The 12530-nt window shown below is 36.0% G+C and overlaps 1 protein-coding gene across 1 annotated transcript in view; it reads left to right on the top strand.

Moving 5' to 3' along the window:
• Positions 1–251: 251 nt before the first annotated feature.
• Positions 252–12530, top strand: part of sema3ab (sema domain, immunoglobulin domain (Ig), short basic domain, secreted, (semaphorin) 3Ab) — a 30195-nt gene continuing 17916 nt past the window's right edge. The window contains exons 1-3 of the mRNA XM_042744373.1: positions 252–776; positions 9797–9957; positions 11948–12010. Of these exons, the coding sequence (XP_042600307.1) occupies positions 662–776; positions 9797–9957; positions 11948–12010 (339 nt within the window). The 5' untranslated portion in view covers positions 252–661. The remainder of the gene's footprint in view (positions 777–9796; positions 9958–11947; positions 12011–12530) is intronic.

The raw sequence follows: 12530 nt of genomic DNA, 5'->3' as shown, positions 1-12530 counted from the left end.
CTGTTCTTGCGTTTGATATAGAGCAAAATAAACATTGGGAAACCAGGACAGTGAGGTTAGGAAATATCTATCACACCACACCACACATGCCCTCCAATGTCAGAATGATTCTTGTAGAGTGAGTGCAACTTTGACAGTGTGTGTGGGATGTGGAAGTAGGAAAAAAGTCTACCTAGAGGATCTTCTGCTGGAAGCACAGCCCTCCCCTTTCCTCTCTCTCTCTCTCTCTCTGTCTCTCTCTCTCTCGCTCTCACTCAGTCTTTCTCAGCTGGCTCCGCTCTCTCTCAGTCTTGCGCTGTGACCGTGTGTGCACTGAGCTTTTGCAAAGATAGAAAGAGAGAGAGAGAGAGGAGCGCCTAGGGCTTCACCGAGCTTTAGTTGAGTTTAGTCTCAACTGTGTTACTATTTAAAACAGTCAGAGGAAGAGCACACAACATCTAGGAGATAAACAACCACAGGAACACACTTTAAAGTGAGACAGTGAGTGGTGTGGACACTCGTGGTCCTCTCCTGAGGCTGTGACTGCTTCACCAGGAGAGATGTGATCTTTGTGTGACTTCTTGAACATACAGACACACCTGCTCCATCCTCCGAAGGACTGGATTGCTGAACGAAACAGTGTTACCAGAGGCCAGTGGACTGCACACAGGCAGGGGTGAAAATGGACTACCTGTGGGGGATTGTACTGCTGCTGTGGACACTCGGCGTGCCGGAGAGAGGAACCGACGCTCAGAGGAGCAAGAACAACGTACCCCGGCTCAAACTCTCATATAAAGGTCAGTCACCTTCTGATTTTGGGAAAGGGGGAAATCAGAAAATGATTGAGGAAGCTTAGAAGAGCAAATGTTAAAGTTTCTTGATGCTTTCTTGCCTGGAGTTGATATACAGGTCTGGTTGCTTTATTATGATGATTCACATGGTTTAATTATGTATGGTTGGTAATTTTGAAAGATGATTCTGAAAAATATTCATAACTAAAATATTAGAGAGGTACTATTGAAAGTGAAATTGTGTTTGGCTAGTGCTGAGAGGTGAAACTATAGATTAAAAATTACATTTTTTTATTTATTTCTTTTTTTTACCAGCAGTGCAACCACACTGAAGAAAAGTTGGTTTAGGATTTAACAGTCTTCACTGAGAAGTCAATTACACAAATAATTACAAAGCAACACACTGAACTGAATGTGAAATTTTAAAGTAGAAAGCAGAAAAAACTATTTTCTTGTAAAACATATTCCAGTTTTTTTTTTTCTGTTAAGTGTTAATCTTAGATTTGATCAACAATGCCTTTCTCTCTTTTTTTCTTCTTTTTCTTAATTTTTGACATTTAACCTTAAAAAAGTGGATCTGCACATTTCTACCTTATCTGCCCTGAAATATTATTTTTGTTTGGATAACCTGCTATGGTTGATTCAGTAATATAAAAAATTACATTTGACTTAAAAAAAAACAAACAAACAAAAAAAAACTGTTATTTTAGCTGTTACCACTTATAGGACCGAAACATTTAGCATTTAGGATTAATTCTACAAGATACAGTATTATGTATCACACAATATTGAGAAATTAGTTCAGTATCATGCACAGATTAAATCAGGCATGTGTTGTTAAGTTTGTGCGTTCACAGAGCCTGTGGGCTGAATGCGTTTGTCTGGATGCACAGGTGGGAATGTTTAAACCGCTGGCATTCATTGTTTCCCTGAAACACCTACACGTATACAGTTCAAACGCCAAACATACAGACTAAACTCTGTTTTTAATTCACATCCTGTACATTTAGAGTCTAACTTAATAATATCAGTAAATCATAAATGATCTATCACAGTGGTTTTGCAAAGATTTATTCATGTCTCTCTTTTTTTTTTTTTTTAATAAGAGAACATGTCATTCAGACTGTCTATGTTGGCATCTGTTAATTTGATTAGCATCTGCCAAGATATACCAAAGTTGCACCATAAATAGGAAATGTGGAAAAGCCTGTTTATTTTGCTGTAATAACTATGCATGATGTTAGATTTTATTACTGCTATACAAGCATTGTTTGTCCCTATCAGAACAGACTTGCCCACTTTTGGGTCACGACCCACTGCTTGAGAACCACTGATCTATTATATTCTTCTCTGCATGTACTTTCCTCCACTTTTGTTGCTCAGCTGGAGTAAATTGTTTATAAGGTTCCCAGTGTTTTGAGGGAGTGTGTTATGATAATTGCAGACAGTATAATGCAAGGTGGCTGTTTTTAACGGTGCGGTTTTGTTAAAACATCACAACTCTTCACATCCGGTTGGTGTTTGTGATGAAGCGAGTGAATTCACAGAATGAGTGTTTAAATGCAAGAGCTCGTTCCTCCCTCCCTCTGTAATTAGAAAGAGACACAGAGAGAGGTTTAACAGTCAGGGCAGATGGCTGTATAAAAGTGAGCCATTTCTCTCTCTGCCAGCTTTCTAATTGCACTGACAGCTCCTCATTAGTTGGCTGGTGGAAGCTGAGCTCTATATGAACCGCGGTGTGTGACTGTCAGGCGACAGACGTGCTCGATCCAGCACGCACGCATGCACAAACACACGGGGGGCTCCTTAAGTACCCAGAGCTCTCATCTGCCCCAACACACACACACACACACACACACCTCTGGAGCTGTTTACCGTATCAAACACTGACACCTACAGGCATACACACACTGTTTGTGTGGAAAACAATGAAGAAAGAGACAAAGAGAGATGGAGAGGGAATATGTGTTTGTGTTTTGCACCTAGAGAGAGAGAGAGAGAGCGAGAGAGTGTGTGTGTGTGTGTGTGTGTGTGTGTGTGTGTGTGTGTGTGTGTGTGTGTGTGTGTGTGTTTGCAATGTACTCTAGGCTGATCTTAGCAAACACGGCTTGGTGAAATGCCAAGACTGATTCTGATATCCACCAGCACCAGAGCAAACTCACACACCTGTGAACATTTGCCACCACAGTCTGGCTAATTCATCCTTTGCTGAATTCTCTTAAATGAAAGTTTTTTTTTTTTTTTTTTAAACATTTGTCTTCCTTTACTCGGACAAACAGATTGTTGCAACCAAAATCGAACCATTTGCTTAGCCAATTTTTGTGAGAATCCTAGAACTGTTTGCTTGTAGTCATTGTAGGTTGGATTAAAGAAAGAAAGTGTTTTAAAAAAAATTATATTTAAGAAATATAACTTATTATAGCATTAATAGTTATAAAACAGGTTTGTGTGGGTAATATTTATTGCAGAATATTATTAATACACAAAAGAACACCATAAAAAGTAAATGTCTTGTTGTTAACTTGTATTTATTTATTCACTTATTTATGCACTTTGTTCATTTATGCACTTACCTGCTTGCTTACAAACATGCATTCCATTGGTTAAATCCATTTTAAATGATAATAAATAATTATAAAAAAAAAAAATTTTTTTTGACTTTTTGAAAAATCGTTTTTTTTTTTTTAAATATAAAATTTATTTAAACATTTTTTTTTTATTTTTTTATTAAATTAAATTACATTTTATTGTTTTTATTTTTATTTATGATCCTGATAACATGACCCAGACAAGTTGAGCCATTTACAAGTCAACAACATTTCCTAGAGGTCCTCCCATAGACATAATGATTTTCATACTATAATGATATTTTCTATACTCTAATCTTCACAGAAACCTGCTCACATTATCATACTTGAATCCAAACATGATTTGGCTGAATTATGAACCTTTTACATATTGAGGACCACTTTAAATGTCTTCACAAGTTGTTTTTATTGTGTTTTACTAAGTGAGAATATATTCCAAAATGTGGTCCTCACATATACAGTCAAACCTGTAAACATTGACATACATGCTGTAGAGTCCCTACAGCTGTATTTCCATAGAATAGAGGTGTGTGTGGAGAGGAAGCCACCCATGAGGAAGTCCTGACTGAGCACTGGTGTTCCTCACAGGGATGGTATGTGTCCCCATCTGAGCTGAAAGTTCCCGGGGCAAGTTAACAATAACACCTTTACATAAATGTCAACTGGTGGGGAAAGACATAAAGAACATGGATGTGGCTGCATGTTGTCTCAAATAGGTGGCAAAGAAACAAGAGATTGCCTGCTTTAGTACTGTATGTGTGTGTGAGTGTGTGTGTGTGTGTGTGTGTGTGTGTGTGTGTGTGTGTGGTTTGTGTGTGTGTGTGTGTGTGTGTTTGTGTTTGTTTGTGTGTTTTTTTTTGTGTGTGTGTGTGTCATTCCGAAGTTAATGTTTTAAGACGGCTATAATCTAATGAAGGAATGAGAGAAATTTTATTTCACTTTAATTAAGCTTTTATTCCACAAACAAAGAATCTGGTGTTGGATAGCATTTGCAGCATGTGAACTCTCCATATCCTCTTCAGAAATAAAGCCGCAGCGTTAGAGTACACACATCTAAAACAATACTCTGCCAAATTCCTGTGAAATGGAAACTATTTATGCCATAATACAGGTTTTCCCCTTGGAAAGCAAAAAGTCACGAGGGGAATTGGATTTGATTTGATTTCAGGTATTTGATTGCCTTAAAATCATTTTTGGACCCTGTGGAAAGAGTTCAAACAATTAGGTACACTAATAATCAGAACTCCAGATTTGATTAGATGGACATGCATGTTGTGACGAATGGAAAAAGGTGAGCGTGGATAGTGCTCATGTTTCGTCTGCCCACACACACACACACACATAAACATGTGCCCTGCAGAGAAGAGAGCGCAGGCAGTATGTAGGGTAGGGAAGTTTATTTTTATCAGCCTCAGATGGGACTGTTCCTCTGCCTCCACCTGCCCTCCCCTCCTCGCTTGTATTCTCAGATGTTTTTCCACAACAATAGATGGAGGGAAAGAGACAGAGAGATGGCCTCAGTGGTTTGAAGAGGCTGAGACCAGCTCTTCTCCTCTTTAAACCGGCGAAGTTCAGATAAGCAACATGTCTAAAGCCACTTCCTCCTGTGTGACTGCGTGCTGCTACTGTAGATTACCCGCAATGCCAGGCAATGGGCACCGTCTGTTTTTAAATCTGAAACAGAACTTGACCCGGTTTTGTCCTGACTCAGCTAAACCATGGTACACTTATGTTTCAGTTTTGAGGTTTTTAAAGGGGTTTTAAAAGTGTTTTTTTTAAAGAAGTCTCTTATGAAGTTGAATGTGCTCACCAAAGCTGCATTTATTTGATCTAAAATACAGTAATATTGTAAAATATAATTACAATTTTAAATGGCTGCTTTCTATTTTAATACCTTTTAATATTGTATTTATTCCTGTGATGACAAAGTTGCTTTTTCAGCATGATTACTCCAGTCTTCATTATCACATGATCCTTTAGAAATCCTTCTAATATGCTGATTTGCTGGTCAAGAAACATTTTTAATTATTATTGATGTTGAAAACAGTTGTGCTGCTTAATATTTTAGTTTCATACATTTTTCATGATGAATAGAAAGTTGTCTTTGAAATCTTTTGTAGCATTATAAGTGTCTTTACTATCACTTGACTAAATAAAAGCATTAACTGGTTAATAAAAACCTTATTAACTGACCACAAAATTTTGAAAGAATATATATAAGGCATAAAGATAACATTTATGCTTTTTTGTTTTTTTTTTTTTTTTGTTTTGTTTGGTGTGTTTAGATTTTTGAAGTTTTGTTTTTTCTTTTTTATTTTAACTGGTTTCATTTGTTTCATTTTGAAAGTTTTTAAATATTATAAATTCGGTGACTCAGGTTTTAAAATGATCTTTTTTCCAAATAACAAACCAATAATACATCTGCAGATTTCTTTGCAGACTTTGTGAAATGTGTTTCTAATCTGTACCATTAGTTTTTTGATGCTAGTGATCTCAGTAATTGACTGCTAAAGTTTTACATTTGATCTTCCCAATCTTAAATATTTAGTTACATCTAGATTTATAGTTCGATTGAACCCATTTGTTGTTCCTTGTCTTTGTCTTTGCAGCTCAAATCTTTCATTCTGAGAACCTGTTCCTCAGGGTGTTCTCAGGTAGTCTTTAATAGATAAATAACTCTGGGCTATATGATAATTACAGCTCATGAACTATTGATTCACACAGCAACTGTCGCTATAGTTGAATTCTAAGTGAAACCTGCCAAGAGCAGTTACCTTTTGAGTCTTTATATCAGAGTTATGTGGTGGTGTGTAATGGATATTTCTGATTTAAAAAAAGCACTTTTCACTGTTTTACTAGGCAGTTAGATCATAAATCTCATATTCACGTTTTACACAAGATCAGGTTTTATTGCTCTGGGTTGAAAACTTAATGTTCTCAGAAGGTATTTTATTACCAAACCCAATTAAATGCACTTCTCACACCTCAATCTGATCAGACACTCAAAGACATGCACAATGAGCAGAATGATGTACTAATTGCCTGATGATGTTCTATCTGTGGTATCTGATTTTTGAGTTTGGAATGCCCTGGCAACCATCTGGATCATAACAGAGACGTTAAAAAATCTAAACATTTCCTCATGCTTTGTTTTCACATATTTAACAGAGAAAAACTTGATGACTGATTTGTTTTGATGATGACACAATTACAACAAAGTCACACTGGTTTAGAACATTCACACATTTGTACATACTGTACACAGACTATTTGTTCAAATGCAATGCTTTTCAAACTTCGACAGTAATTAAGTGCACTTAATTTCCTCCCTAAATTGAGTGTTTGTGATTGTTGATGGAGTCATTTTGCAGTTTAAGAGACTGTTTGTGTGTTTGGCTGCTGTATGTGTGTGAATATTTTAATTAGACCTCTTCTCAGCACCAAGTGCATTGCGCAAGCAGACCCTTGACAATCCGATGAGACGCCTGTGTCAGCTGATATTACACACTCATGCAAAACCACCAAACGCACATAGTCACACGTTTACACCATCAGAAGCAGAAGTGAGCATAAAGCACATCAAAAAAGGGAGAGCTTATGACAGCAACAATGACATAATTCAACAAATGTTTCTTTTACATAAAGCTCAGAGGAAAATCCTATACAGTCCTATACACTGTTAACATTGCAAAATGCATTGCTTTGAACTGTATGCTAGTGATAGGTTTATGTTCAATGATACTGAAATGAAATAATTAATATATTGACTTAAAATAAGCAAATATTGTACAATGTAAATATATTTTCAAAAAAGTCTAAATGTGCATTTCACTTATTTTGTTTACAGCTTTGCTTATTTACCAAGTCTTTCAGCTGTGAATAATAGTGCTCTGTTTTTACAAATTTTACCATGTTTAAACCAATTCCACAATTCCTTTCCCCATAGTGAGCACAGAGATGAAAAACTGTCTGATTTTGTGTGAGGCTTTGACTGAAATGAAAGGATTATAGCTTTCTTTTCTGTTTTTTTTTTGTTTGAAAGGTTTTTTTTTTGTTAGAGAATGTGTTTTGTTTTGTGTTCACATTGAAGTGATGGTGAGGTGAATTCCACAGTGTTTCGAATGTGTCTGAGTGTACAGAAGGCATTCTGAGTGTTTTTTTAGTCATGGTGCCAAATGGAAACACCACAGCCACTCCAAACCCAAGCGAGAGATTCACTCTTGTTCTCTCTTTCTCCTCTTCTCTAACTGACCTCTTTTAAGTCATCTCAACCTTAGTCTTAACCTTTCTTCATTCTGGTCTTCTCTTCTCCTCTGTGGCACTCCATAGGTTTTGTCTTTCCTTTCTCACACTTTCCTCTTTCACTCTTTCCTCTCGCCTGTTCTTCCACTTTTTCCCCTCAGGCCCTTTGAAAACCCATTCTGACAAAGAAATACATTTCAAGTGTGTGAGTGTGTAGTAGAAGATTTATATGATGCAAAATTGCTTTAAGTATTCCTTAATTCATTCTTTCATTCACTTGCTTATATTTGTGTGTGTGTGTATAACATGCTTTTTATTAATGAATAAATTAATTAATTAATTTGCAATTTTTGGTAGGTAACCAACAGGCTTAAAAACATTTTTTTGGATCCTAAAAGTAATGTGGATTATTCTGCTGCCCTTTTTGCCTTAACCTAATACAACCTAAAACCCAACCTGGTCGCCTTGATTTTGCCAAGTAAGACATGTTCCTGAATCTTTTGTTGATCCTGGATCAACATAACTGTCAAAAAATATAGACTTAACCCAATCCCTACCCCTAAACCTAACCATACCCATAATTTATTCCTAAAATCAGTGTGGAATGATAGATGATTAACAAGGGAGTAGAAGCACCTAACCCTGATATTAAGCCTAAAACTGACATTTCCTGAAAAGTTATCTCTCAATTCTCATTGGTTGATAGGAATGTTGTTCCAGGATCAACAAGGATGTTGATCCAGGAACATGTGGTACTTGGTGAAATCACGTTCACCAGCCTAACACACTCATAGGTTATAATAATTGTCCAAACACTTCCATATTTCTCAGCTGCTATTAATGTCCCTCTGGAGAGCAATTTAAGTGTGACGGCAGGGAAAATCTTACTTCCCTTTAGAACAAATGCTGTAATTATAGCTTGCTGGTCCTGTCGCACTTTTTCTGTTTTACTTTAACGTGGCCTCACACCAGACACCAACTAACAGAACAAACTTAAGAGTTATATATAATGATGGACAGAGACCCACAGTTAGGTCTGCATGTTGACTGCTACATGCTGACTCTGACAAAACTTTAGATTTTTTTTTTTTTTTTTTGTCTTAGTGACTTAAACAGATTCTGCAGTCTTTTCCCCTCCCTCATACATGTTCCAGACCTGTATGACTTGCTTTCTTGTGTAGAATATCAGTTAAGAGATGTAAACTCTGAAAAATTGATACCAGAGCTGTGACTGGGGCTGTACCCTTTCAACAGGCACTAGTTTGAGCCATCCAGGTACCAATATGCACTTTTAAGCTACTAATATGCACTCTTTAGGAGTAAATAAGGTGCAAAGGTGTACCTTTTGAAGGGTACTGCCCAAGTGACAGTTTTTTTTCTGAGAGTATATTAAAGATGTAAGGCATCCTGTTCAAAGTGTTTTTTAATACAGTGCAGTCCAAAAAGGACTTGATAGCCGAAAAATAAATGTTCCTTACAACACATACACTTTATTCTCAGTGGTCTGAAGCAACATGATAGGTTTGTTTGAGGAACAAACCAAAATTGACAGTCATTATTCACTGAAAATCCACTGTAGCCCTCAGATATCATCACTGCATTTAAATCTCAAGATAGCTCAAATTCCAGTCTGTTCCTCACAGAAAGCTACTGCACGTCTTCTGAAGACTTGATACATTTACTGTGCTTTCTTGTGGCTTGTCAGTCACTGTTGAGTGAATCTGAGGGCGAATAAATGAAGACCGAAATGTCATTTTTGGTTAAGCTATTCCTATAACAAACAAATAAGTTAATTTATGTAGATTACTGTTGTTGGCTTGGTTTCATTCCACTTTTTGCTGTGTAGAGAATAAACTACATAAGGAACAAATGCAAAATCCACAAGCAATATCTTTTGCCAGCTTTCCCAGCTCTCTTTTAGCCAAACCACAGTCACACGTCTCACACACACACTAGAGCAGAGCTGCCATCCCTGCTGAGCTGTTCGCTGTCAGAGCCAAGGTCCATCTATCTGTCTCCCTCTCAACCATATAACTCTTAAAAATGAAGATGAGGTCGGAAAGCATCAAGTTTTACGTATTGTGGACCATATTTGAAAGCTCAGCATATGGTTGTTAATATTTCTGTCAGTTTTTGCTTTTGAAGGTTGCAGGAGACCCAATAAATCCAATATACTATATTCACTTTTTCCCACAGAAATGTTGGAGTCCAACAACCTGCTCACTTTCAACGGATTGGCCAACAGCTCTGCCTATCACACCTTTTTATTGGACGAGGAGAGAGGTCGGCTCTTTGTGGGGGCCAAAGACCATGTGCTGTCCTTCAACTTGGTGGACATCAATCTGGACATGCAACTGGTAAGAAGAGGGTGTTAGAACAGCTATTTAAACAATCAGGATAACCAGAATATTTCTATAACAGAATCTGATGAAGTCTACCCCAATACTGAGGTGTACACTCTCAGATCAATGAGTCCTACAATCAATCCATTTAAATAAGAAATAGAAAACCTGTCATAATCGACAGAAACAAGTTGATAATTGAATCCAACATTTGCTGGATTTGGTAGATTATATGCTTTAAATACATAAAGGTTATAAATAAAACAGCTGTACTTGCTACTTGAACATACATGGTCTCTCTCTCTTGTTCTCTCGCTCTCTCTCTCTCTTATTCTCTTGTTCTCTCTCTCTCAGTCTTATACACACAAACATGAACACATCAGCACACAGGGGGATCTGTTTCCAGTGAAAGAGTATGAATATTTCAGGGCAAAGCTGTCATACTGATCACATAGAGTCTGGCTGAGAGCTGCTATCCATTCACCTGGATAAATAATGAACAAAATAAACGTAGCAAAGTACAGACAAACGGCAAAACCACAGCCCACTTTAGTCTATATGCAACTTTATAAACATAACCTTCACAGAGCAAAGATAATATAAATGCTGCTGTATGAGGAAGCACAGGATATAAATAAAAAAACAATATATATATATAATTTATTCTGAATAATTTACTTTAGTCAGCTATCTTTGTTACATTGTAAGAAGCCGTTCACACAGAACATGTTCTCTCTCTCTCTCTCTCTCTCTTTTTTAATTTATTCTGAATAATTTATTTTCCTGAGCTGAATGAGGTTTATAGAGATGTTTCCATTGGTCATTTTTTCCCATTATAAAACAAAAAAGGGGGTCAAATAATTCAGTTATTGTCAGGAAAACGTTGACACTTTTATAATGCAGGTCTAATGAGGGCAACATGTACCGCTACCAAAGAAAACTGTTTTCCTCCATGCCAACTTCCAAGAGTGAATATTCAGTTCTTCTCATTAATACAATTCCATTACTCTTTCCACCAAAGACCTCTTGCACGATTCCTAGGATTTACACAACACATCTGGAAAGTTGTGTCTAGACTCGTGCTAATGCTACAGCTAATTTTGTTATATACAGATTTGTGTTAAAGAATGGAATATATGTTGGAGCTTAGGGACAGGCATATTTTTAGGAAGTCAGTGGTTATACAAATTTTGGTGATTATGCATATTTCAAATTTGGTTTTACGAAGTATACAATTGCAAATGGTTTACAAGCTAGAAATTAGGATAAACAAATGTTCTGACCGTTTTTGGTCAGTAAGTTATTTATTTATTTATTAACTTAATCATTTTATTTAGCAAGGATGCATTACATTGGTCAAAGGTGACAGTAAGATATTTATAATATTTCAAATGTATAATGTTACAATTTCTACTTCAAATAAAGTGTTTTTTTTATATTTACTTTATCTTCATCAAAGAGCCCTGAGGGGGGAAAAAACATTTTAAAAAATAAATAAAATAAATAAATTAAGTAGCCCAACTGTTTTTAACATTGTTAATAATAAGAAATATTTGTTATTACTGAACTTGAAGGACTCTCTTGTGTGATTATGTAAATTTTTTACCTTTTTTATTACTAAACATGTAATAAATTGTGAAATTAATTATATAATATATAATACAATAATATTACAATTTTATATTATAGTTTTTGTAGATTGATAAATTTGATCCAAAATGGTTATCAATGTGTTATCTTAATGTGATGTGTTTGTTTTGCATGCTGGGAGATTCAAATTGTAATATTGTCCTTATAAACTTGTTGCTTTGGTATATTTTAGGGTGAATTACTGCTGTTTTGTAGTTTTAACCGATATTAAGTGGAAAAATTTGTAATGTTTATTTACTTGCTCAAAACAAGTAGGTTGCTGCAGTGGGTCTCTAAAGGTTAATAGACAAAAAAATATTCCCCAGTATATTCTTTCTCCTTTAACTTTCTCTCTCTCTCTCTCTCTGACCGGTAGATATCCTGGCCTCCTTCACCTTCTCGACGAGATGAATGCAAGTGGGCTGGCAAGGACGTCCAGGTAAGTGCTTCTCTTTCACTTTGTATTTTTTTTCCATCCTCTCTCTTCTGTCCTCTCCACGACCCTGAGATCTGTCGGAGAGACCTCACTGATGCAGTGAACTGCTTGTTTGTCTGCACTGTTCCACTTCTCTCTGCTTCATCTCTCACATGCCTCTCTTTGTAGTACATGCATGCATGATTTAACTTATAATAAGATCAGCAAGATGAAACTACATAAATGATTACACAAAAATCTTTAGCTGTGAAGAGGGCGATTATCAGAACTAATATTTTACTGAATTTTCAACTTTGATAATAATAAGAAATGTTACTTGAGCAGCACAATAAAATGAATTCATGAAGGATCATGTGACTTTGAAGAGTGGCGTAATGATGTAGAAAATTCAGCTTTGTATCACAAGAATAAATTACATTTTAAAATTATTTAAAATAGAAAAAAGTTATTTTAAATTTTTATAATATTTCATAATATCTGACTTTATTTTTAATCCAATAAATGCTACCTTGGTGAGCAAATG

This window comes from Cyprinus carpio, chromosome B18, assembly GCF_018340385.1.
Source record: "Cyprinus carpio isolate SPL01 chromosome B18, ASM1834038v1, whole genome shotgun sequence".
NCBI lineage: Eukaryota > Metazoa > Chordata > Actinopteri > Cypriniformes > Cyprinidae > Cyprinus > Cyprinus carpio.
The sequence above is the reverse complement of the archived record's forward strand: the minus strand, read 5'-3'. Positions and strand labels throughout refer to the sequence as shown.